This window comes from Copadichromis virginalis, linkage group LG9, assembly GCF_057382275.1.
Source record: "Copadichromis virginalis isolate Kocher_CV1m ecotype Utaka linkage group LG9, C_Virginalis_male_GT1.1, whole genome shotgun sequence".
NCBI lineage: Eukaryota > Metazoa > Chordata > Actinopteri > Cichliformes > Cichlidae > Copadichromis > Copadichromis virginalis.
The window spans coordinates 26,788,455-26,813,762 of record NC_140626.1 but is presented as its reverse complement, the minus strand read 5'-3'; the positions used below and the strand labels follow the sequence as shown (position 1 = coordinate 26,813,762).

At 41.6% G+C, this 25,308-nt stretch overlaps 3 protein-coding genes across 8 annotated transcripts in view; 2 read left to right on the top strand and 1 right to left on the bottom strand.

Annotated features, from left to right (window-relative positions):
* The window catches only part of rttn (rotatin), a 36,862-nt gene extending 26,175 nt beyond the window's left edge, over window positions 1-10,687 (top strand). For 2 of the 4 annotated variants that reach the window (XM_085468521.1, XM_085468520.1), the window contains exons 38-49: window positions 39-189; window positions 431-568; window positions 1,236-1,438; window positions 1,626-1,731; window positions 1,961-2,058; window positions 2,300-2,377; window positions 2,778-2,904; window positions 5,094-5,287; window positions 5,464-5,734; window positions 9,991-10,094; window positions 10,340-10,409; window positions 10,528-10,687. In XM_085468521.1, the coding sequence (XP_085324647.1) occupies window positions 39-189; window positions 431-568; window positions 1,236-1,438; window positions 1,626-1,731; window positions 1,961-2,058; window positions 2,300-2,377; window positions 2,778-2,904; window positions 5,094-5,287; window positions 5,464-5,734; window positions 9,991-10,094; window positions 10,340-10,409; window positions 10,528-10,607 (1,620 nt within the window). In that variant the 3' untranslated portion in view covers window positions 10,608-10,687. The other 2 variants (XM_085468522.1, XM_085468523.1) reach the window with 2 other exon arrangements.
* Window positions 10,688-10,759: 72 nt separating this feature from the next.
* On the top strand, window positions 10,760-15,392 carry cd226 (CD226 molecule). 2 transcript variants are annotated; one of them, XM_085468525.1, is made up of 6 exons: window positions 10,760-11,252; window positions 11,897-12,220; window positions 12,381-12,758; window positions 13,165-13,267; window positions 13,579-13,633; window positions 15,144-15,392. In XM_085468525.1, exons 1-6 carry the CDS (start codon window positions 11,189-11,191, stop codon window positions 15,168-15,170), a joined length of 951 nt encoding a protein of 316 aa, XP_085324651.1. In that variant the 5' UTR covers window positions 10,760-11,188; the 3' UTR covers window positions 15,171-15,392. The 2 variants fall into 2 exon arrangements, with proteins under 2 accessions (XP_085324651.1, XP_085324650.1); XM_085468524.1 differs by having other exon boundaries at window positions 14,086-15,392.
* A 3,460-nt stretch (window positions 15,393-18,852) lies between these two features.
* The window catches only part of dok6 (docking protein 6), a 56,652-nt gene continuing 50,196 nt past the window's right edge, over window positions 18,853-25,308 (bottom strand). The window contains exons 9-10 of one of the 2 annotated variants that reach the window (XM_085468518.1): window positions 23,160-23,192; window positions 18,853-21,827 (exon numbers count right to left, since the gene is read on the bottom strand). In XM_085468518.1, the coding sequence (XP_085324644.1) occupies window positions 21,673-21,827; window positions 23,160-23,192 (188 nt within the window). In that variant the 3' untranslated portion in view covers window positions 18,853-21,672. The remainder of the gene's footprint in view (window positions 21,828-23,159; window positions 23,193-25,308) is intronic. The other variant, XM_085468519.1, reaches the window with a different exon arrangement.

The following is a 25,308-nucleotide window of genomic DNA, read 5'->3' as shown; positions in this document are numbered from 1 at the left end:
ACTGTTCAATAAATATCTGCATTATTTTTCCTTTCTAGTTTGTCACCATACTTCAGTTCCTGTCCAGCTTTTCAAAACTCCTGCAGTCATATGTCACAGTGAGCGAGGAGCCGATTGGACAGATGGACTTCCTGAAGAAGCTGTTGTCTTCTCTGGTGGCTGTGCTCATGCTGGATACTAATGGTTTAGGTTAGAAAATCATATTATATTTAAAGGAAACAATGATTTAGACTGTTTTCCAAAATTTGTATGTATGCCATCATTGGTGACTCCCCCCTCCCCCCCAAAAAACCTAAACAGTTCTTCAAAATCAAGTCCTTTTTGGACATTGGTCCCACTCTTCTTGCAGCATGCCCTGTAGTGCACTCTGTGTGTCTCTTTGTGGCTGTCTTGTGTCAGAAAATTTGTGACTCACCCTTTCCCTCCTCAGACGCAGGTACCCGGGACGTGGTTTGTATGTGCTGGGTAGACGTGTTTATGCTCCTGGCTACTCTGGTGAAGAGGGACGGCTCAGCAGCGCACCCATCTGTCTGTGCTGCGCTGGGGAGACACTGGCGAGCGTTTGCAGGTACGCAGGTTGCTTGGCTCAGTATGCGAGCAAAACTAGGGGGGTAGAGTAATGTAATAACTGCAATTTGGACTACAGAATTTTATATTGTAATATTGATCACTTCTCATATTGCACAATTATATACTATTGTGAAATTATGTATTCCATTTGATTTAAACAGCCCACTGAGGTTTAAGACACAAGCTCTTGCTTGATGAAATGCGGTCTTACATCATAAAAGACTGATAACCGTGATTAGGTGTAATTATGTTGATTGCAGTAACTGACTAAATAATCAGGATTAGCATTTTAGGTGTAATTGTGCAGCCTTAAATCTGATGCAGAAAAAAATCAATTCTGTCTTTTTAACATGCTTTTTGCATCATTACTATTTGTATTAACTTTCCTGAACAGATGCTACGATACGATAATTGCATCCTGTCCTCATACTACCCCTACTTGTCTTCTTGTGTGATTAATGGCGCAGCAGGGAAGTCTGATGAGTCCAGTGAAATAATGCTGAGCCTTTGTGCGTGTAGTTTTGAGTTTACATGTTCACGATATCTTGGTGCCATTCAAATAATTAGTGTGCTTACTTCTCGCACCTACTACCTCATTCATGAACAAATATTTAGCTATCACAGGGTTGCAGTTTTTTACTCTCATTTTCCCCGTGTGTCTACAGGAACGTTATCGGTGTGCGTAAATGAGAGGTTTGCGCAGCCTCTCCTTCACACGGTGGCTCTGCAGTTTCTCTGTACAGTTTTCACAGAGGAAACAAAGAGCCGCAGTCAAGAGGTCACAACCTCTAACTCAAAGTATGTCAGATCTCTCTCAGATGTCCTGAATAGTCCCTCAGCCAGCGAGCTGTGTGAGCTCTTATTACAGGTATGATGGGTTGATGGTCTCTAAAGTAATCAGCTGTGTTGTTAGCTAGCTTTGTGTTCACTAGGAATTATTTTGGAACAAAAAATCGAGTTACATGCTTTTGGTCAATGTTATGTAAAAAAGTTTGAATTTGAAAGTGTGTTACTGTGCGGCGCAATCACTGTCCTGCTTCAACTTCTGCTGCCAGAGCTTTGAGAAGAGGACCACTCAGGACCCTTTAAAGAAGCTTACAGCTAGAGCTCTGATGACACTGCTAGCCTGCAGCCCCACAGCTCAAAACTATGCAGTTAAAGGTAATCCCCCAAACGTCAGGCTGGAGTTAGATTATCACCTGTCATTTACTCTGGTTTCTTTATGTTCATCTATCTTTTTAAACCGTGTCCCTAAAAGTTCATCTTTGAAGCAAACCTGTTTTTGAGCGATTTTTGTGATTGTGTTAAAAAGTGCTTGAATAACAGTAGAAACGTGGTATCTTGGTGATAGTTTAACCGAGTGTGAACCTCGGATTGTCTTGTGTTCTAGCTGGTTTAATTGACACCTGTGTGGAGCAGCTGAAGCAAACTCATACCCAGCTCCACTTGGAGTCAGTCCGGCCCAGCAAGGCTTCCCACCGCAAAAAGGTGAGCACAGACTGGCTGGAAATTTCCAATCTCAGCATTTCTTTTCCCTTTGGATAGAATAACAAACTGAATTGAACACGAATGAGTTTTTGGGTAAATGTTATGAATATGGGTTGTACTTGTCAGCAGAAAGTCTGCTTACTGTTCTTATAAGCTTTTAATGACTGCGGTAAAGAGTGTTTTTAAATTTGGAAAATGAAGCCTATTGGACTTTATTATTTTTGTTTTCCCATATTATCAGGAAGAGGGCTATTTGAAGGAAGTCAAGCTGACTGTGGAGATCCTGCGGAGTGCTCTTTATTGCAATGATGAATGCAAAGTAAGCCTCTGTGCCTACCTTTTAATTCCCCACTGCTAATTGGTTTTTAATGCAACCCCAGAGTACCGGCGCTGTTCTGTGAATGAAATTTGCCTAAATGCACACGGCTCAGCTAACATCTCAGCAAGTTTAGCTTCTCGCACCCTATAATGTCATTACTTATGAGGCTTTTTAGCTGGTTTTCATTTTCTAAGTGGCCTTTCAGTCACTGTCGGTTAGCTCAGACTAAAAAGCCATGAAGGCTCCACTGCAGTGTTTACCCTGCCATCAGTCTCCACCTTGTGTGCGTTTCCTGCACGCTTAGGAAAATATTGAGGCATTTTAAGTTGATTACTGTCATCTTTGTTGGAGCTGTTGTATAAATCATGCGCGTGTGTGTAAAATCTGTTTGCGTTTGTAGGTGGTTGCCACAGATGCTCACCTAACACAGGCGCTCAATGCCCTTTGGCCTTGGCTCCTATTGGACGACGCAACTATGGAGGCGGTTCTGGAGCTTCTGTGCGTTTACACGGCCAACTGCACAACAGGTCTGCATGTTTGTGTGTTTATGTTTGCCTCTGTGTGTGTGTGTGTATGCTTGTGTGTTTGTGTAGGCATTGTGCCTGGCCCGTGCCTGCCCATCGCCTCTGTCTGTAGTTGGCAATCTGACTGAGTCATACACACTTTGCACTGAGAGTCCCATTGTTCTCTCTAATAACCACAGAGCTGCATTGCATCTCAACTGTATAAGACCCAGTGCCTTCTTGCTTGCCACTCACAATAGGCACAGTGTGGCATCCAGAGTTCAGGCTGCACAGCTGTCTCGCTGTATGCAGAGCAGCCAGTTTTAGAGCATGATGTGGGGAGGAACAGAGCATCTCTGTGCTGCTCGAGGTACCAGTATTCCATCATGCAAATGTAAGAACCATGTATGTGGAAACCAAAAAGACGTGCAAGAAAAAGAGAAAAAAAAAACTTTTTGAGTGGAAAAATTGAAAGATTTATAGGAAGGAAACGGTTGGGAAAATGTACTTTGATAAACAGCCTGTGGTACCTTTGATGTGTTTGTGTGCATGCATGCGTGTGCGACTGGCTTAGAAATCAGTTTCATCATTGGTGGTGTGTGTGTGTGGAGGGGGGGGGCGTTATGTGCAACACTTATGAAGGTTTCTAAAATTGTGTGCATCTGTGCGTGCGTGCGTATGCATATCTCTATTTGATTGGCATCAGTTCCTCAGTGGGTGCGTGTGCACGCTCTGATCTAAACTCCCTCGCTTTAGACCCCCCATAAGCTCAAGCTGTGAAGCACCAGAAAGCAGTGAAGTCGGGCACAGTATTTCCCTAAAGGTTAACTGAACAGCAGGTTGTGTTCAGCCTGCATGCAGCCAGGCTCAGTATTACACCATACACCCTCAGGCTACCACTCGGTCTCCCGAGACCGCTACATTTCTGCTGAACCTTTCATCTCCAGTCTACCTCCTTCATCCAAAGCTTTGTTAACGCTGCTAGTTCGAGTCAGATTGTTGTTTTCATCTGTGCCACACATATTTTCCACAGATATTTTTGGAGCAGCCCAAAACTTGCTCCCTCAGACACACAGAAAGTAAAACAAATGAAAATCTTTTTTTTTTCTCCACTTACATGTAGGGATCTCTCCTTTTGAAGTATATGTTGCATGGCTGCAAAATAATTAATCGGCAGCTGACTCGTATCAGAGAAACGGTTACTTATTAAAGCAGATCCCCCTTGTCAGTTTTATGACACACCAGGTTTCTTGACAGGTACTGAGATAACCGCAGGCTAAGATCAGCATATGCCTGTTTCCAATCCAGGATTAGCAAAACCATCAAGCTGTCATTTTCTCCAACAAGAAATGTCAGTCAGTTTCAGGCTGCCTCGTGAATTCTCTTCAACTTAAGCTTGTTAATTTCTGTATTTTGTGTGTAATGTACATCCATGCCAATTAGTCATGTCAGTTATGCTGATGTGAATGTGCCTTCTTAGTAGAATTGTAGCTACATGATTTACTTTCCACCCAGAGTCAAACGAGCCTAATTGTCATCACTCGAGTATTTCCGTGGTGACTGAATATTAAATAAATGAAGTGCTTTTCAAAAGTGTTTCTGAAACTCTCCGATTTCACCTGTGAAAGGCTTAAAGTTACTTTAGGACTCTTTTTTTTCATCATATTTTGTTTTTCCTGGCTCTTAACTTGTGCCTGTCAGCACTTCTTCCTTCACATATATGTTATGTTCTGTATTGGTGCACAAGTTCCACTTGTCTCCATCATTTTGGTCATTTAGCTAGACTGTCTTTACACCAAAGTAAGCTCTCCATGCAGCCGCGTGGAGATGTTTAGGTGTGGTGGGCAGACAGCCGTGCAAGACAAGGCCTGTTTATGCAGCTACTAGTGCTGCTGTCTGGCGAGCTAGCCAGCATTAAGGTAAACAAAAAAAAAACCAGAGAGTACTTCCAACAACAAGAAAAAATTGGTTTCACTGTATGTGTGTTTGACTTTTTTTAATGCTGAAATTGGCGAGAGAAGTTGTGATTCCAGTCCAGACACAAGATTTCAGTGTAGTACAGGCATGTGATTTTATGTGTATTTGATTTTGTGCGTGTGTGATGTAGATCCAGACATCCACAAAGGGCAAAATAATGTTTTATTTTAATGTTCTTATAAATATAAATGAATATAAGCAGATTAATAAAGCCATTTTCCTTTTTCTGTTCCCAGCATGCAGTTCTCTTTGTGGCAGTGGCCCTGGCCTTGTACCAGGATCTAAAAGCTCCTCCACTAGCTCACTGATGCACTCTGTCATGAAGCTGGCTTCAGCGCTTGCCCCAGATAACAGCATCATCCAGAATCTGGCTTTCTCCCTCTTGGCTAACCTAGTCATGTCCCGTGACTGCAGATGTCTCCTGCAGAAGGTAAGAGACATTATGTACATAGAATTAGTGGGCAAGACAAGTAGCAGATTAAAATGAAAAAGGTTAAAAAATGATGTTAGGAAATCTCGCTCTTGCCCTCTCTAAAACTCTTTCACTGTTGTCATGACTGAAACTTTAATCTCTGTTCACTCTTGTTTCATTTCTGTGATTCTCAGAATAACTTCCTTCAAGCCTTCTTGTCAGTACCGGTGCCCAAGGCTGCTGGTGTTAAAGCCACGTCTGTAAGTAGTGGTTGGAGCCTTCTGGGCCTATGGCTGAGACTGCTGGCCAGTCTCTCATTCACAGAGGACGGCCAGCAGAGTATCCTCAGGCTGACCGGAGCGCTGGAACTGCTGGCAGACTTGGCACCACATCGACGGCACGCGCTGCTCACCCTTCAGAACCTCTGCTTCTGCCCTGCCAACAAGTCACACATCATTGCCAATGGTATGGAAGTTAAGCAAGGATTACATTTAGGAATCGCACTCAGGGATATGAAAAAAAGAAATAAAAGATCAAAAGGGGAAGTTCAGTAAGCAGATTTGTCAGCATTGTGTGTCCACAATGCAAGTCAGTGATTAGGAAAAAATTCAGTGCAGCTAAATGTTCCCTGCTGAGTCACTTTGTTCACTCTTCGTAAAAGTCATCAACCACAGAGGGACTTGTGGTGCACCTAAGGTATGTGCTTTCTGGTGGTAGCCCATTTGCATCAGTAAGCCATCTTAGATCAGTTTCTCTTACTTCTGTGCTATAAAGTTCTTTAACTGCAACTATAAAATGCAAAACAAAACATACCCGATTTTCAGTTTACCCAGAGTTACCCTTTCCAGGTCATCTTCTTATGAACTTGTGGATCTCTTTTAGTGGTCTAATGTTTTTAAGTTGCTCTGTCCAGGTCTCATTATTTGCACTTCTGTGCATGAACCTCAAACTTGTAAAAGAGTGATCATTAAATTTAAATCAGATTTTCCTTTTTAAACAAACCTATCTGTAGAGTTGCAAAAGCTTAATGGGCCCACACGTTACAGTGGGGCAAAAAAGTATTTAGTCAGCCACCGATTGTGCAAGTTCCCCCACTTAAAATGATGACAGAGGTCAGTAATTTGCACCAGAGGTACACTTCAACTGTGAGAGACAGAATGTGAAAAAAAAAATCCATGAATCCACATGGTAGGATTTGTAAAGAATTTATTCGTAAATCAGGGTGGAAAATAAGTATTTGGTCACCTCAAACAAGGAAAATCTCTGACTCTCACAGACCTGTAACGTCTTCTGTAAGAAGCTTTTCTGTCCCCCACTCGTTACCTGTATGAATGGCACCTGTTTGAACTCATCATCTGTATAAAAGACACCTGTCCACAGCCTCAAACAGTCAGACTCCAAACTCCGCCATGGCCAAGACCAAAGAGCTTTCGAAGGACACCAGGAAAAGTATTGTAGACCTGCACCAGACTGGGAAGAGTGAATCTACAATAGGCAAGCAGCTTGGTGTGAAAAAATCAACTGTGGGAGCAATCATCAGAAAATGGAAGACATACAAGACCACTGATAATCTCCCTCGATCTGGGGCTCCACGCAAGATCTCATCCCGTGGGGTCAAAATGATCATGAGAACGGTGAGCAAAGATCCCAGAACCACACGGGGGGACCTGGTGAATGACCTGCAGAGAGCTGGGACCAAAGTAACAAAGGTCACCATCAGTAACACACTACAACGGCAGGGAATCAAATCCCGCAGTGCCAGACGTGTTCCGCTGCTGAAGCCAGTGCATGTCCAGGCCCGTCTGAAGTTTGCCAGAGAGCACATGGATGATACAGCAGAGGATTGGGAGAATGTCATGTGGTCAGATGAAACCAAAGTAGAACTTTTTGGTATAAACTCAACTCGTCGTGTTTGGAGGAAGAAGAATACTGAGTTGCATCCCAAGAACACCATACCTACTGTGAAGCATGGGGGTGGAAACATCATGCTATGGGGCTGTTTTTCTGCCAAGGGGACAGGACGACTGATCCGTGTTAAGGACAGAATGAATGGGGCCATGTATCGTGAGATTTTGAGCCAAAACCTCCTTCCATCAGTGAGAACTTTGAAGATGAAACGAGGCTGGGTCTTCCAACATGACAATGATCCAAAACACACCGCCCGGGCAACAAAGGAGTGGCTCCGTAAGAAGCATTTGAAAGTCCTGGAGTGGCCTAGCCAGTCTCCAGACCTCAACCCCATAGAAAATCTGTGGCGGGAGTTGAAAGTCCGTGTTGCTCGGCGACAGCCCCAAAACATCACTGCTCTCGAGAAGATCTGCATGGAGGAATGGGCCAAAATACCAGCTACTGTGTGTGCAAACCTGGTAAAGACCTATAGTAAACGTTTGACCTCTGTTATTGCCAACAAAGGTTATGTTACAAAGTATTGAGTTGTATTTTTGTTATTGACCAAATACTTATTTTCCACCCTGATTTACGAATAAATTCTTTACAAATCCTACCATGTGGATTCATGGATTTTTTTTTTCACATTCTGTCTCTCACAGTTGAAGTGTACCTCTGGTGCAAATTACTGACCTCTGTCATCATTTTAGGTGGGGGAACTTGCACAATCGGTGGCTGACTAAATACTTTTTTGCCCCACTGTAGTTGCTTAGGCTTCACTGACTCAGATTGTAAGAAGGGAAAATAAAACATACCACTTACCATTGCTTTGTTTTAAAAGTTTGCAACATATCAAATGTACTGAAAATGAACAGTCTGGTCTTTATTTAATACTCTCACGGTGTTTATTTGCTTAGTTTTACATCATGTGCAAAAAAATAATCAAAACAAAACAGACTCGTGCGTGCCAAACTTTGGCACGCTTGGACTGGGATATATTGTCAGGACTGCTAAACTGAAACCAAACAGAAAGTGACATTTGAAAGTACACACAGTATGAATAGTATCGTATATACTAGGTGTAGTGCACATATTATATTACTGTGATGCAGAGCTTCTGAATTGAGAATGGAGACTTGAGTGGTATCAGTAACAGCTTTGAGAATTTAAGCTACCAAAAATATATTAAGCCCTTTTAAGTTTATGTTTGCAAATGTGGGCTGAATACAACAGAGATCTGACTATCAGTGATTCTACAACACAGAGATGAAAGCGAAGGAAGTCTGTGAGAATGAAAGACCGATCGTGTCCCCCATGCAGTGCACGCTGCAGGTGGGAGTTGTGGGACCAGGTGCAAAAACTATGTGACCGTATATCTGGTTTCCTGTGGAAAGATCATGTTTCCTGTGTTTTGCATACAGCAAGATTTCCATCAATCACAATAGAGAAAATGAGCAAAAAAAAAAATCTCATTGCTTGATCGAAAATCAGCAAGATTAAATAAGTTACGGACTTATGACTAATGTTGCTGCGAGATATGCCACTCAGATAATAGCAGAGGAGGAAAAAAAACGTTTCTCCTTTGTTCACTTCACTGCACATGAAATAAACTCTTTTCCTGTTAAGTTAAAGTTAATTTCAGGGTCTAGACTAGCTTACAACAGCCTTCGTTTAATAGAAAATATGTGCTATTAAAATTACTGAGCAGAGGCTACTGAGACTTTCAAGGAAACTTTGATTGCAATAATGCTGTGGGACCTGTACTGTAAAAGCAGATGATGCACAGCCAGTAATCCGGTGATTAATATGTTCTCGCTATGTTACTCTCCTCTAAGTTTCAGTGAGTTGTGGTTGAAGTGGGAAAAAAAAAGTCTGTCAGGTTTTCCAGATGTGTTTTGAATACAACAAGGCTGAATTCAATGACCGAACCAGGCGCCTGCTCTCTGCATGCTCCAGGTTTGGGTCCAGAACTTGTTGCCATTATGTCTTCTTCATCTTTGTTTGAGCACGTTGTCTTTTTGGAATCTTGATTCAAAGTCAGTTGGAAAATAAGCAGACCAACCTTACAAAGCTTAGAGTACCATTTCCACAGCTCTGTTCAGAGTTCCCACATTAGATCAGTCCAGATGTGCCGGGTGGAAAAATCAGATGGCACGATTGCGCTCATTGTAAACACTTGATCAGCTTCATGTTGTTTACCCTGTAAACCTTTAGAAAACAATTATCCTGAACTTTTCTTGACTTCGTGATTAATCTGTTTACATTAAGAAAACAGCAAGTTTTTCCCCAGGTATCTGAAACCTCTGTCGGTTTGGGACTTTCCACAGCGTTGGTAGTTGAATCGGGTAAAAATCATGAGCACTTTATTAAACATAGTAATTGTTTATGTATGTCATAACTATTTGTATTATTATTTATTTCTTTTCAACCCCCTACAGTGACTTCATTAGAGTCCTATACAGTGAATCAAAGTCTTTATGTTTATATACTGATTCAAACGTCCACCACCTCTTATCTTTTGGTGGATCTCCTTTGCTGGTACGGATGTCATATAGAATAAGTTCCAGCTGTTGCACGCCTGGAGACGAGTGTGAGTGGAGCGAATTTTCCATTGTAGAACAAGGTTGTTGTTTTTTTTCTCCATTTTATAGCGTGTTGCTTACAGCTGTGTTTTTCTGGGCTCTCTTTTAGCTGGAGCTCGTTGAGGTCTTTTCTTCATTTTTATGGCACTGAAGAGACTTCCTGCATCTAGCATGTGTCCAAAAAAAGTCATTTTCAAGTCTTATTGAGTTGCGAGTCCCCCATAACGATCTGCGCGTCTTTATTTCTTTCAGACAAAGCCATGAAGGTGCTGCTATCCTGCCTCGAAAGTAAAGTGATGGAGACCCGCTGTATGGGAGCTTCTGCAATTTGGGCATTGCTCCATAACAATCAGAGGGTACAAACACACACACATCCTAGTACTAAAACTTTTATTTTAGTGCTTTTATGGCTGGTATTTGAGTTTATGGCTGATCCGTGGCAAATGAAATCCTCTGCCTGCTTGATTGTCTGCCTGTAAGAGAGATTTGCCTCACTGTTCTCTCACTTTCATCCAAGATGATCAATGTTTTTTAATCTCCTGATTATGAAAAAAACAAACTACTATCCTCTTTATAATCTGTTCCTCATTTTCTCTCAAAGGCCAAGACTGCTTTGAAGTGTCCTTCTGTTAGATTGAGAATTGAGAAGGCTCATACCATCGCAAAGAAGGGTAGGCATGAATTTTGTTTCGTATCAGGGTCTGTCTCTGTACCAAATTTGTACATTTGAAGGTTTTCCACATTCCACTGTTTGTGCTTACTTCTTATTTATTTATTTGTAAAATGCAGATGCAGACAGCAACCAGGAACACATGAACACCTACCTACTGGAGTGCCTTGAAAACATTTCTCAGCTGCTAAATACTTGAACGGTGTTTGTTTTTTATGGATTTTTGTACCACGTTTCCATCTGTAAAATGTGAATTATATTAAAAAAATCTTAGCTTGTCGTGTTTGGTCTGATTCCAGTTGATACATTTTCATTTTGAGACCACTGGTGTTTTCAGTTCACCGTTTGTGGTGGTGGCAGTGGTGGTAAGGTGCTTTTCCACACTGTGCCACGTTTGGCTTACTGGTGAAAATCGTCACAAAGTATTCCAGAAACACAGGGAAGAAATCTTTGGTGTTCACAGGAAACTGAGTCAGGGCATGTGTTCCTCTTTCAGTTTCAAGTTTGTAATATGTTATGGATTTTGATTTTTAAATTATACTTAGATATTGCTCTAGAAAAACTTCATCATGAAAGCCACCAAGCAGTATTATGTCACAAGTTTGCCATCCAATCCCAGTCCTGGTGATAAAGTGCTCCTCTGTGTGGAAGGAGTAAACAGTGGGCTATCATGAAGTGCGCCCCAGTAGCTCAAGTGCTTCAAATGCTAGCAGGAAGTGTAGCCTGGGTGCCTCCACTCGTCTCATCAATGCAGCTTTCATTCTCCCTCTGTGGGGCAAGATGGAAGCTGTACAAAAGGACTGCTGGTACTTCGTGGTACTTATCTTTCTCCCTTTTCTTAAAGGTATGGGTTTTATTTTTTAATTCAAATATATTTCTTTGAATTTGCAGTGTTTGTTTTTTAATTGGAAAAAGTGCTGTAACAAATACTTTTACTAACAATTTTAAAACTGATGGCTTTAAGGCTGTTTTAAAGTAATCTAACAAAATCATTTTCTGATATCTAAATCATTAAAAAACAAACAAAATGTAACTTTTCATTCTTATTTAAAGTCGATAAGCCTGTAATCATAAGTCTTTCTAGACATTATTATTCCAGACTTGGCTCTCCCAAGGGCTTCACTGGATTTGAGACAAATTGTCATTCAGCTCAGATAAAAGGCTTTGAAAAACTTGGAGGCTTGATCACCAGCAATTGTCAGCTGTTTTTATGTGTTCTGGCTTAAATTAGCCTAATTACCATAGGCCGAGGGATGATCTCAGAGTTTTGAATTGCTCTTCAAGTAGAGGGCTCTCATTGTGTATGTGTAAACCCGATAGAGGTTCTCTGCCAGTAAAGGAAAACTATTATAGAATAAACTGTATGAACGTTAGATTTATTCCTTCCTTCTTAAAAATGTGTAATTTTGTAGCTTCATGGCTATTTTGTTATCTGTGTTGTGTCATGACTCATATGTTAACAACAGAAAAAACAATGCCTTTGTCCAGTTGCTGTCCAGCAGAGAGTGCCTGCTACAGTTAGGCTGGAGGAGGGGATGGTTCTGCATTGCTTGTGCCCCTGGGATGGCAACCTCAGCATGGTGTCTTGGACAAAAAGGTCAGAAAAAAATCCAGTGGCTGTTTTCCACCCTGATTTTGGAGTGGTTTTATCACATCGTTTCGATGGGAGAGTGGAGTTCCTGAAGAACGGTCCCATGGATGGCAGTATTTCCATAAAGAACGTTACCCATCAGGATATCGGGCTTTACGAGTGCTCTGTTCAGACCTTCCCTCGGGGACCCTGGACCCGGCACATTCAGGTGGAGGATTTAGGTAAATATGGCAGAAAGCGTCAGAGCGCATGTTCTGAGCTGTCTAGTATCATTCCCACCTCCCCCGCTTAGTGATTAAAAATGGTGAAATATGAAACCTAGAAAGGTGCCATACTGTAGTTTCCATCACATATTATTAGATTTCTTTCTTTCGCTTACAGATGAGCCACCAGAGGAAGACCCCACAGAGCCCACTCCCACACAGGAGGCCGTTTCAAACGAAAAGCTGCTAGTAGAGCAGAACAGCAACCTGACCATCAGATGTAACTATCAGCATAATGGCACCGTTAACCAGGTCATATTGGAGAGGATGCTGCACGGCCAGTCGTGGACCATTGTTGGAGTGTGCAAGAAGGTGGAGGAAGGCCTGGTGGCGGAGGACTACAGCGACAGGGGCCGGGTCAGCTGTGAGGACAGCCTGGATATGAGTCTGCACTTGACTGACGTGACACAGGAAGACAACGGTTTCTACCGCTGTACTTTTAACACCGATGCAGGACAGCAAACTACCACCGTGCAGCTCACCACTGTGGCTTCAGGTACGAAGCAGGCACCATGAAGTTGAAGACATGCATACATTCAGCTGTGTGTGTGTGTCTGTGATTGTTTAAATTAGTTGTGAATTGACATTAAGAAGTGGATGGAAGTAAATAAGGCCAGCGATGATAATGAAATTAAAGAAAACAAAGCATGTGATGTCACTCGCACATTCACAGCTGCTCAGTGCGCTGAAGCCACAGAGGTTTGTGGCTAAAAGTCCGAGCTTTGTCACTGCGTATCTGAAAAAGCACTGGTTGCACCATATGTGTGTCATGGAACCAATTGAAAACACTAATCAGACACTGCTGTATAACATAGAATTATTCAGAAAACAAATTTTCACACTGTTTTGTTCCCTGTTTGATTTTTGTTTCTTCTGTTTTTCTCGCTCCTACACATAACCAGGTTGGTTCAGCCTGTCGTTATACATGATGTACATTTACATCGGGGTTGGAGCTGCTGGACTCTGTCTACTTATTGCCATCATCATAGCAGTAATGAGGCACAGGTAAGATATCAGCAAACTAAAGTAAGGGGTGCTCTGTCAATAAACACAGATAAGTACGGAGGGAACACAGATGGTTCAGCTCATAGTGTGATAACGCTGACACACTGATGTTTAGCAGGGAGCATGCTTCCATCTCAAGCTCCATACATGCCTATCAAATGTCACTCTTTAAGTGTTTAAACCTGTGCTCCTTGAAGAAATGTGTTCATAAGAAAATATCATTACTATCTTGGAAATCTTCTGATGCAGCGCAGTTAAGTTTGTTTTTTTTGAACAGTAATGAAAATCCTTTTTGTCTGAAAACCCTGCAGAAAGAGGAACAAGAGAAAGGAGTACAGAGTGAAACTGCATCCATCCCAGAGACAGGTAGGCATCGCCACGTTCATTTTATCTACTCTCCTCTTTACTCTCGACACCTTTAAGGCACTCCCGTACCTTCTCATCAGACTTGCACTTAATTACAAAACCATCACCCTTTACAGCTAATCTCAGCTAATGGCACCGCCCACTCATTTAACTAATGCTAATTAACTTCAATGTTAACTGAAAGTGTCTTTGAAGACAAGCAGCTTGTTAAAATGTTATTACAGTATTGATGTGCTGAGTTTGATTATTTGATGTAAATAAATACACAAGCTCTTTAATAATTAGCTGATCTTTTTACACATTTTTGATATAATATGAATGTGTTATTTATTAGCGTGAGCCCATATTGGTGGAAAAAGTAACTACATTTTGCCAAGCTGCTTCACCTCTACTGCCTGTTTTGGTGTAATGGCTTAAAAAGCATTAACATTCACTTCCTCACATCCTCACAGCCAAACTTCTATGAGAACATCCCCATGTGTCCCAGGATAAAGAAGTCCAGACAGATCAGAAACTGTCCCGTTTATGCCAACGTACAGACCGTCCGATCCATGAAAACCACATCGCACCAACGACAGTGTAATAAATAAACACACCCACGAATGCGAGGTACTGGATGATGTCGATCTGTCACAGCTTTGTGTGCGTGCGCCTTCCAGCCTTTCACAAACAAAGCGCATCAAAGTTTATCTGAGAAAAAAAGAAGAAATCCACCTGTGTTGACATGAACAAATAATTTATTTGATATCTTGTAATTATATGTGTGGATCACGCTGACACTGATTAGCATTCACGCCGTGGTTTCAAATGAGCTAACAAGTTGGTGCTTATCTGCGAGTCAGAACGCTGACAGGGGCTGTTTGGGTCCAGCCTTGCTCGCTCTAATTAAATGTAGTATGTACTGCATAATTACTGTTGAGGAAATATTTGTTTTGGCCATAACAGTATTTGACAGTAACAATCACGCAGAAGACAAGACAAAGGGCCGTGTAATCGTTCTTTTTACTTCTCTAACCCCCGAGTAAAACGACTGACAAAAGCCTTTGTAATTGCCCTCCTTTTTACTTTCATCCCTCCTGGTTTTCCATTCAGGGATTGACAATGGTGTCTAATCATCTAACGGAAGAGAAAAGCAGTCACTCAGCACTGTACCATCACTTGAGACCGTTACTTACCCCAACGGGCTCTGTGTCTGGGATGGCTGCATTCTAGTTACATCACACTCTGCGCGCAGGAGCTAAGCTCTAATTAGCTAATCCTGTGCTTACTTTGTAGCTGCTCAGACTTTGTGTGCCTGCTGTTTATTGATGAGTGTTTGTTCCTGTCGTTGTTCTCCTGTTGTAAAAATGATTTTATGATAAGCTGTCAAAAGTTTTCCAAGCTGTATTTATTGTTTTGTTTCCAGAGTTTTTCCGAGCTTGCTTTCGTAAATCAATATTTAGGGTTTATGATGCTGTAGTACTGTTAAGCCGTGTGCTGTTTGTGTAATCTAATTCATTTATCTCCATAGAAGTGGAGGCAGTGGCAGAGGCAGTAATGGATATGCGGGCTATTCCGCTAAGAACAAGACAAATGTGGAGCATAAAGGGACAATATAATCAGTTTGTTTTTTGCTTTCAATTCGCTTCCAATTCAAGAATCTGCAGCTGTACTTTCTGGGATGGCACTAAAGATGACGCGAGCGTGACCAACCATACTGAAACTGTTGTGTGTGACTGTAAACGATTTCATGTGGTACGAATAAAACTGTGTCACTGCCTCTGCTTCCTTTTGTTTTCCTGTGTTAGGTGTAGTTGAGTTTGTAGACTAATTGGACAGAATCATCGATGACTGTAGTCGTTTCTAAGAAAGCAAATCATTTCCTGTAACCCACAAAGAGGTACCAGGTGACACGTGGGCAAAAGATGAGCCGTGATGATCTAAAAAGGAAAGCAGCCCGCATAAAAATCCAGCATTTTGCAAAGCGGCGAGTGACTGCAGAGTCTGTTCGATTTCATCAGACAATTTGCGAGATGTCTGCAAATTTGAACGCCTGTATATAATTTACTGCAGGTGGATTTTTCTTTCCCGTTGGTGACATTTTCATTGTAATCTGTCAAATTTAGGTTACGTTCTAAATAAAATTTGTAACTTCAGTGTCTAACCCTTTGCTTACTTTTTAGTGTTGGCTCTCTGAAAAAGAAACACAAAACGATCTGTCAAACCACCATATGAAACAGCCAAGATAAGAAATGTGCCGTACATCTGTTTGTGAACCAAAATGACAGATGCAAAGAATGAGGTGTTTGCTTCTATCTGAAACCTCAGCTTGAAAGCGTAAGTCAAAGAAGAGTGTGTTAACCACCACCCGCAAAGCCACTAATGATCTGAAGAGGCGCTTTCTGGCTTTTAGCACGGCATGCACAGAAACAATGTTAAAAAGTAGAGTAAGGGGCTCGTGTTTTTCATCTGAACGAAACTGCAGAAAGTGTGAAAACACTGTTTTTGTTCATCTCTCACTGTGGGGTAATTTTCGCTCTTCATTATAAAGAAGGCATTTGTTTATGGACGGCTAGTTTAAGGTCCCAACACAGCATTTCAACCAGGTTGAGGACTTTGACTCGGCCTTTGCAACATGTTGATTTGTTACTTTTTCCACCATTGTGTTGTAGATTTGCTGCTGTAGTTGGGATCATTGTCCTGTTGCATGACCTAGTTTGTCCAACTGTCAGACAGATGGCCTCACATTTGACTCTACACTCTTTGGTATACAGAAGAGTTCATAGTTGACTCAAAACGAGCCTAAATCATTAGCCCTCCACTGCGTCTGACAGTTGGTATGAGGTGTGCTGATATGCTGGTCTCATCTGTCCACAGTCCTTCGGCTTGTTTAGATCCAAGCTTGCAGTGCTGCCATGCTCCTTTTAAACAGGAGAGGCTTTCTTCTGGCATCCCTTCTACAGGGAGTGCAGAATTATTAGGCAAGTTGTATTTTTGAGGAATAATTTTATTATTGAACAACAACCATGTTCTCAATGAACCCAAAAAACTCATTAATATCAAAGCTGAATGTTTTTGGAAGTAGTTTTTAGTTTGTTTTTAGTTTTAGCTATTTTAGGGGGATATCTGTGTGTGCAGGTGACTATTACTGTGCATAATTATTAGGCAACTTAACAAAAAACAAATATATACCCATTTCAATTATTTATTTTTACCAGTGAAACCAATATAACATCTCCACATTCACAAATATACATTTCTGACATTCAAAAACAAAACAAAAACAAATCAGCGACCAATATAGCCACCTTTCTTTGCAAGGACACTCAAAAGCCTGCCATCCATGGATTCTGTCAGTGTTTTGATCTGTTCACCATCAACATTGCGTGCAGCAGCAACCACAGCCTCCCAGACACTGTTCAGAGAGGTGTACTGTTTTCCCTCCTTGTAAATCTCACATTTGATGATGGACCACAGGTTCTCAATGGGGTTCAGATCAGGTGAACAAGGAAGCCATGTCATTAGTTTTTCTTCTTTTATACCCTTTCTTGCCAGCCACGCTGTGGAGTACTTGGACGCGTGTGATGGAGCATTGTCCTGCATGAAAATCATGTTTTTCTTGAAGGATGCAGACTTCTTCCTGTACCACTGCTTGAAGAAGGTGTCTTCCAGAAACTGGCAGTAGGACTGGGAGTTGAGCTTGACTCCATCCTCAACCCGAAAAGTCCCCACAAGCTCATCTTTGATGATACCAGCCCAAACCAGTACTCCACCTCCACCTTGCTGGCGTCTGAGTCGGACTGGAGCTCTCTGCCCTTTACCAATCCAGCCACGGGCCCATCCATCTGGCCCATCAAGACTCACTCTCATTTCATCAGTCCATAAAACCTTAGAAAAATCAGTCTTGAGATATTTCTTGGCCCAGTCTTGACGTTTCAGCTTGTGTGTCTTGTTCAGTGGTGGTCGTCTTTCAGCCTTTCTTACCTTGGCCATGTCTCTGAGTATTGCACACCTTGTGCTTTTGGGCACTCCAGTGATGTTGCAGCTCTGAAATATGGCCAAACTGGTGGCAAGTGGCATCTTGGCAGCTGCACGCTTGACTTTTCTCAGTTCATGGGCAGTTATTTTGCACCTTGGTTTTTCCACACGCTTCTTGCGACCCTGTTGACTCTTTTGAATGAAACGCTTGATTGTTTGATGATCACGCTTCAGAAGCTTTGCAGTTTTGAGACTGCTGCATCCCTCTGCAAGATATCTCACTATTTTTGACTTTTCTGAGCCTGTCAAGTCCTTCTTTTGACCCATTTTGCCAAAGGAAAGGACGTTGCCTAATAATTATGCACACCTGATATAGGGTGTTGATGTCATTAGACCACACCCCTTCTCATTACAGAGATGCACATCACCTAATATGCTTAATTGGTAGTAGGCTTTCGAGCCTATACAGCTTGGAGTAAGACAACATGCATGAAGAGGATGATGTGGACAAAATACTCATTTGCCTAATAATTCTGCACTCCCTGTAAACAAGCCACACATCCGTCTTGTTGGAATGAACTTTAACATTTAATGTATAAACTGAGGTCTGTAGAGTCTGAGAGGTAGCTCTTGGGTGCAGTGTCAGTGAGCGCTGCACAGCCTGACCTCGTGGTGAATTTGCTGGGACATGCAGTCTTGTTGTGAATCATCTTTCTCGCTGCAGAATCATGGACTTTAAATTGTCTGGAAATATAACCCTAAGAAAATGACTGACATCTTTCGTCCTTAGCTAAATAGTAAAACATCAGCTTTCATAGAGGTTCGCAGTTCCCGATGATCACTGTTACTGAACCTCATAATTCTTGTGGAAGCAGTAAGCTTGTACTTTTTTTTTTTCTTTTTTTTTTCCGCACGCTGCTTCTGAATTTGGCTCAGCCATTATCGAATGAATAACAACACATATGCCAGGGTAACATGCAGTGCCTTCTGATTCATCTGAGGTTGCATTTACCCGAATTTAAGACCTGTTATGTACCACCTGATTTTTTTTAATCCCTCCTACGTAAAACCTTAGAACTGAAAGAGGGGGTGCTTTCTTTTTCACATGACTGTACTCCTCTTGTGTGTTATTGCAAAACTTTCCCCATTACAATATTGTTTTCCCCTAAAGCTTAACTAAAGCGTAAAGAATAAAAAGTAAAAGAATGCTACATGTACCTAATGAGAATCCTGATGGCATAAAGGGCAAAAAAAATCGGATACATGGCAGAACATTGAATTTATTACCTTTTTTTTTTAATCATCAAAAACATTACATATGTACATTTAGTGAAAACTGTAGGCCTACACTCATGTATTAAAAGTGCTATTATAATCTATGAGAACAAAACATGGCAGACACAAACACAATCATATAGTAATGATAACAACTTTTCATGACACTTCTACAAACAAGTGAATAGCTACAGTGAACGAAAATAAAACGGCAAATGACAAACACAATCAACTAGAAGTTTCTCCAGTCCTCTCAGTACAGCTGCCAGTGCAATGGAACTACTATACTGGAGCTAAGACTCAACTCAGTTATACAACAGCTTAGTTAAATGTGGCCAGCAACTGTATCAGTGGACTCTGTGATGCAGGCTAACAATCATCTGTGGCTTAAATTAATAAAATTAATTACATGATTGCGGTTTTTCTTTTTTAAATATAATATTTTGCACAAAATAAAGTGACGACAGCGAAACACAAAATAAGCGCTTGTACTTTAGAAACTGTTCAAATGTAAAACCAAGACAAAAGAGCATCAGTGCCAAAAAACAAACAACAAAAACACAACCCACCTTTAAAAATGATTACATTTGACACTGAGAGACTCCCATGTTGCCTAAAACTGATTGTCATTGGAAACTTTTGTGATTAACCCACAAAATGCTGTAATTTCAGTATTGGAGAATGAACAAGAAAAAAAAAAGTCATAATTTTGATGCATGAAAAACACCACCACAAATATTTAGAGATGAATTCGGGTCTAGTGATTGCCACCCACGGCTAACAGGTTATACTCGGTATTGATGCTGTTACATGGCATTTCACAGCCGGGAAAAAAGGAAATGTGGCAAAGCGGTTTTGAAGATTCCAAGTAAACTTTCCGGTCAGCAATGGTAAACTCAAAACCCAAAGACGTTGCTTTGGTTAGATCTCACAATCCACGGTCTGTGTGTCAGAAGGCACTTCTTACTCAAGGAGGACGATGCAGAAACCATAATCACAGCAGTGTTTCCGTCATGCTACAGAGAGGAATGGAAGCGGATGGAAAAAGGGGGCTGCAGGGAACTAGCAGGGGTAGTTAGTTGTTAGGCTGCTGGGTTTGAAACTGCGTGGGCGTTTTTTTGTTTTTGTCTTCTTTAAAAGAGTAGATCTGTTTCCAAAGCCATCAGCCAATCACAAAGCCTGGAAACAAAAAACATTAGCCTCACTGTTTCAAACTTGTTACATTGTTTCATTTCCTCTGTACCAAAAAAAAAAAAAAACCCATGAAAAAAGAAATAATGTGCTGATACACAAAATCAGTTTCCTTCATAGAGCTAAGAGTGGGTTTACTTGTTTCAGTTCAGTTTTTATTGTCGGAGAATGTTTCACTGTAGTTTAGGGTACATTTTTTTCGGTTTGACCTTTAGTCTTTTTAATTACCAGTGTGTGTCGGGAATATGTGAAAGGCAAGATTTAAGAAAAATCGACATAGGTATAACAAAACCATTTTTTGAAGGCAGCTGTTCACCATCATGTAGCCATTCAAAGTCTCAATAAACATATCCATCAAAGCTTTTACTGAACTAACAAATAGTAAAACTATGAGTTCACAAAACCATTTCAGCTACTTTTAATTCTTTTCAAAAGTCTAGTTTTTATCATTATTTTAGCTAACTTTGTTTTGCTTAAAAATGTTGGTATCACGTTGTCTCAACTTCAAACAGACTTTTATAAGCTTTGGACAAATATACTGAAGTTGGAAGATTGATTTCTGAGCTTGTGAAATGGGAGTGCCAGGCAGTAGAGTAACTTTATAACAAAGTATATGTTCTCAAAGAAATGCACTGATTTTAATCTATTTTCCCCAAAATTAAACTGTGTTATTAAATTGAATGAAAAGTAGTTATGATGTTTAATTGCCACAGAGCACATCCTGGACCCAAAATGCCAATATCACCTCTGCTCTGCGTAGCTTACTCCCTCAGGTCGCTCTCTTTACACCTTTTTGCAAATGAACCAGTCCTCAGAGGAACCGGACGACGACGTGCTTGGTGGCTATTAAAATCAAATTGCTCTGGTGAAAAGGTAAGGTTGGCAGTTTTAAAGCAGATGCTGTGCGAAGGTTACATTGGATCATTTCTGACATGACGGTCCATTACTACATCCTTCAAGCACATATCTGAATGACTATTTCCCTTTGCCAGTTGTATTCATTCAGGACTTTAGCTGATCCATCACTGGCGTCAGCATCGAGCGTCTTTCGTGTAAGGCATTGATCAGTTTCACATTCTTGAGAAGAAAAAAAAAAGGTCAAAGCAGCGAGTGTGGGAGTATTTTGAGTCAAAACTGGTGGAATTTCTCATGAATTGGTTGCTGAGGCTGCACATCAATGGAGCGAGCCTGATGGCATTTCAGGAGTTTTGTAATAAAAGTTGACACTGGTTTACAGCGGGCTGTGGTGTGTTAGTAGCTTTTAGGTTTTATAAGGTATGATGTAGTGCTTTAAAACAGGGATGGGGAGAATCATGCTGGCTTTAAAAGGATAATGACAACATAAAACACTTGAAAACGACAGTTAAAGGATTTTTTTTTTCTTCCTTTTGGTACAATCTTTGAAGCTACTTCGGCTGTCGCACGTCGCACAAAAAAATAGGTACAATCCTCCTCGAGATCATTTTTTCGCATACCGATCGCTCTACAGTTGACACTACTGTCTGTAAGTTATCACCATAAAATGATATATTACACATGTCACTATACATATTTCTACATCCTCTCTAAAGCAGTGGGTAAAGTGTTCAGTCCAGTGTCGATGGAGCAATTCTCTGTCATTGAAGGGGTCTCAGGCTGCAACTAGATTCACAGCCACTAGAGGGCGACGGCGCCTCTCGCTGGTGCTGGCTCTCCTCCTGTTCAGGCTCATCAGACAGAAAGCTGGGGAAGGTCTGTGCTCTCGGGATGAAAGTCATCATCAGGCCCGTTCCTTTGAGAGGGAGAAAGAAAAGCTTCAAGTGAGCACTTTTTTTTCCCTCTCTATTTCCTCTTTTTTGTTAAGAGGAGTAAAATTAGCCGATCTGCTTCATTTATCTGGAACTCCACTGCAACACAGTATTGTTTCTTAAACTATATAGTCATAGTGCAACTGTTGCTTAGCTACTGTCCATGGAAATATCTTTATGGAGATTAAAGAACGACGCTTCTCAATTTTGCTAAAACAATCTTTTAAAGCCCTTTGATGAAGTTGAAGGTCCTTTTCAGATATACAAAATCTATAAACCCTAACAGGTATAATAGTAACAGATGTGACATAAAAGCAACCTTTCATCTCAGATAAACAACTTCATTCGGCCCTCTCATCCTCCTCGACTGCTGTCGTCTCTCTCTGTCCCCTGCCATCTCCCTCTCCACCTTAATTTAAATTAACTGGCCCAATTTGTTGTGCAGTTTGTGTTGGTAAAATGCACTGAAAGTGAGTAATGGATACTTGTGGGTGGAGTGCTGTTCTTGTGCAACCGCGGGGCCATTAATAATATATTAGAATGCGGTTTGGAGACGTGCACACGGAGGTAGGTTGGGGATAAGGTGGCTGGCAAGCTGCTGATCATGCACCAAACAAGGAGGAAGTGGCCAATGATCAATATTGCAGGAGGTGCGAAACCTAACACAACGCTGTAATCAACTCTAACCTACAGCATACACGGGGCCAGCTAACATAGCCAGCTGGGAGAAGTTGCTGCTGTCAATATTTTTCAGGCATTTCAGATTCACCTATGCAGGCTAATTGAAATTTGATTAACAAATTAAAATTTGATTGTTCTTTTAATATTCCCAAGGGGCATGGATAAAGTCGTGATTCTTACAACTGTTATTGGTGCTGAAATGCTTCTTAGCAGATATGACTTTAAGCTGTGCAAACCATTTGTTATACAGAGAACACACACATACCAGAACCCACGCGCACAGCCAGCAGCACCAGATATCATGGTACCCAAAGGGAACTGGGATCAGACACGCTGCCACTTCACCACAACGCGGAATATAAAACATGACCCAGTCAACCTGGCAATCAATGTCAATTGTGAGCGTACATCAGTACCACAGAGACAGAAGTCTTGTTTTAAAAAAATGGAGGCATGTAAAAAAGAAAAGATGCACAAGTTAAAGAAAGATACTGAGAAGGGAAAACACAGAAAAGGCATTTTTCCTGTGCGAGTTCAGGGAACAGCTTGCAGGAGGAAGCACAGAGGGGCCTGTGTGGGTATGAGGATGAGACCAACACAGCATCAGCCATAACAGGTGAGTCATACATACACACCTCTGTCTGCTAGTCTTTCCTTTCCACCACTCCCTGAAATGAAGGAAAAGAATAGCATAAGGCTCTAGCTTAAGGATTTAAATGTAACAGTGTCCATGCTGTAGGAAAAGGGGGGAAAAAAACCCACTGCAAGTTTTAAAATGAGGGGGTGGAGGGGGGGTGCACTTTGTCTTTCCTCAGCGTTGTACTTAATAGATTGCTGCAACGACTGGTGCGCAACCAGGCATATCCTTTTCACATCTTTGCCAAGACAATCCTTCTCCTCAACCAAGGCCAATTTAGACTGGGTGAGGGAAAAAAAAAGGTGGGGGGCGGCAGGGAGCCCAGAGCAGACAGAGAGGGCAAAGTGGATCTCATTATCTCCTCAGTGGTAAACAGTGGTGTTTGTTGTGCGGTGCCAGACCCCTGACGAGAGCCACGCTTTCGTAAAGCAGACACTCTTACAAGATAAATAAATAAAATAATAATAATAAAAAGCACTGAGAGCGATGATGGTGTCAGCATCTCCTCTCTTCGTCTATCCCTGTGAGAAGCAGACAGTGATTTGTCAGTGCCTTTTCATTACCAGGGAAGGTCATGTCATTCTATCTGGCCTGGGGTGGCAGCTGCTGGGCCGGAGCAGACAGTACAGGCAGGGGAGGGCCCTCTCACACACTGACAGAATAGCAGAGCCGGATACAGAGGCCGTTTTTCACGTGTGTGTGGACACACGCATGCACCTTTCTCCACCTTCTTTCCTTAAAGTGCAACAACGCAGATGGCATCCTAGAAACAGCTGTAACCAGAGAAACCCGGGCTGAACGTACCACAAACATGCACGGCTGCGTCTCCTGGGCAGTAAAAAGCCGCTGGGGTAACGACAGGCTGTAAGTGATAAAATATCAATCTGATCCAGCCTAGAGACTAGGTCGCTAACTTAAGCTTTGATTCATATAATGTGCGGTGACGTCCACCAAGAAGAAAGAAACGAACTTTTACCTGCAATAAATTTTTCATGGGGTTCAGTTTTTGCATTTACTATACATCTACAATACTTCATGTTGCCTGTCGCAGATAAGACGGGGTTATCGTCTTGTCCCTTTGATACTTGCTACCTCTCGGAAAAAATCCCCTCGCATCGCACCCGGCCGATCAAACTGGGTACAGCTCTCCATTTCATTAGAATTGCTAATGCTACATCACTAAACTACAGAGCACAATAAAATGCAGGCGTGAGAGAGAGAAAGACGGCGTGCAGGCGAAACATGCGCGCGCACGCACACAAAAATGGGAACACGCCAAAACACAAGCATCCCCGTCCCTTTCCTTCCCAGTATTAGAGTTGGTAATCGAACCATTTCCGACAGGTGTGGCGCCTCGCTTTTTTTCAACTCGGAAACTTTAAAGTGCACTTCCTCTGCATCAGCAAACTCGGAGGACACGGCAGTTTCACCGAAACCCAAAAGAGTGAATAACATTAGAGTAAAGAGAGTAAACCAGCGGTATAAACCATAACCTGTCTCAGTATGACGTATCTTGTGAAGATGAAAACACCAATCTAAGGTCATATTTAAAAAAGCTGAATGCTTTGATGGGGCTGGATTTAGTTGAAAACGGATGAAAAGCTCTCTTTCCTTTTAAACAAGATGCATTTTAGCATTATCTTTGTCAGTTACAGCAAACAAGGCTTTTGGGATGTGTTTTTGAGACAATTCCAGCTCAGTAAAAAGCAGATGTTAAATATATTTGAATAAAAGAGTGACACTACTTTTACTGCCAAGTCCACACATTTACTGACACAAAGAAATAAACAAATAGGTGAATAAACCTCAGCGGGGGGGGGGGGGGGGGGGGGGGACTATGTTCCTTAATTATTCCACCGGACCCGCAGGGTATTTGAAAGCAGCCCGAGCATGACTCAGCAAATTGACTGTGCTGATTGGATATTCATCATGCACAGAGTGATACAGCCAGGAAGCAGACACAGCCAGCTGTATCATGGTCCAAGAATCTGACTTCCTACCTATATTAGGGTCCAAATTATTATTCTGGGAGCTAATAGCATAATTATTAAAAAAAGAAAAACTCACAACCTGCAGCCATGTCTACTGAGGGTGTTTAAATCTGTCTGTGTACTGAAAGACAGACTGTTTTGAGCTTCTAAGATATT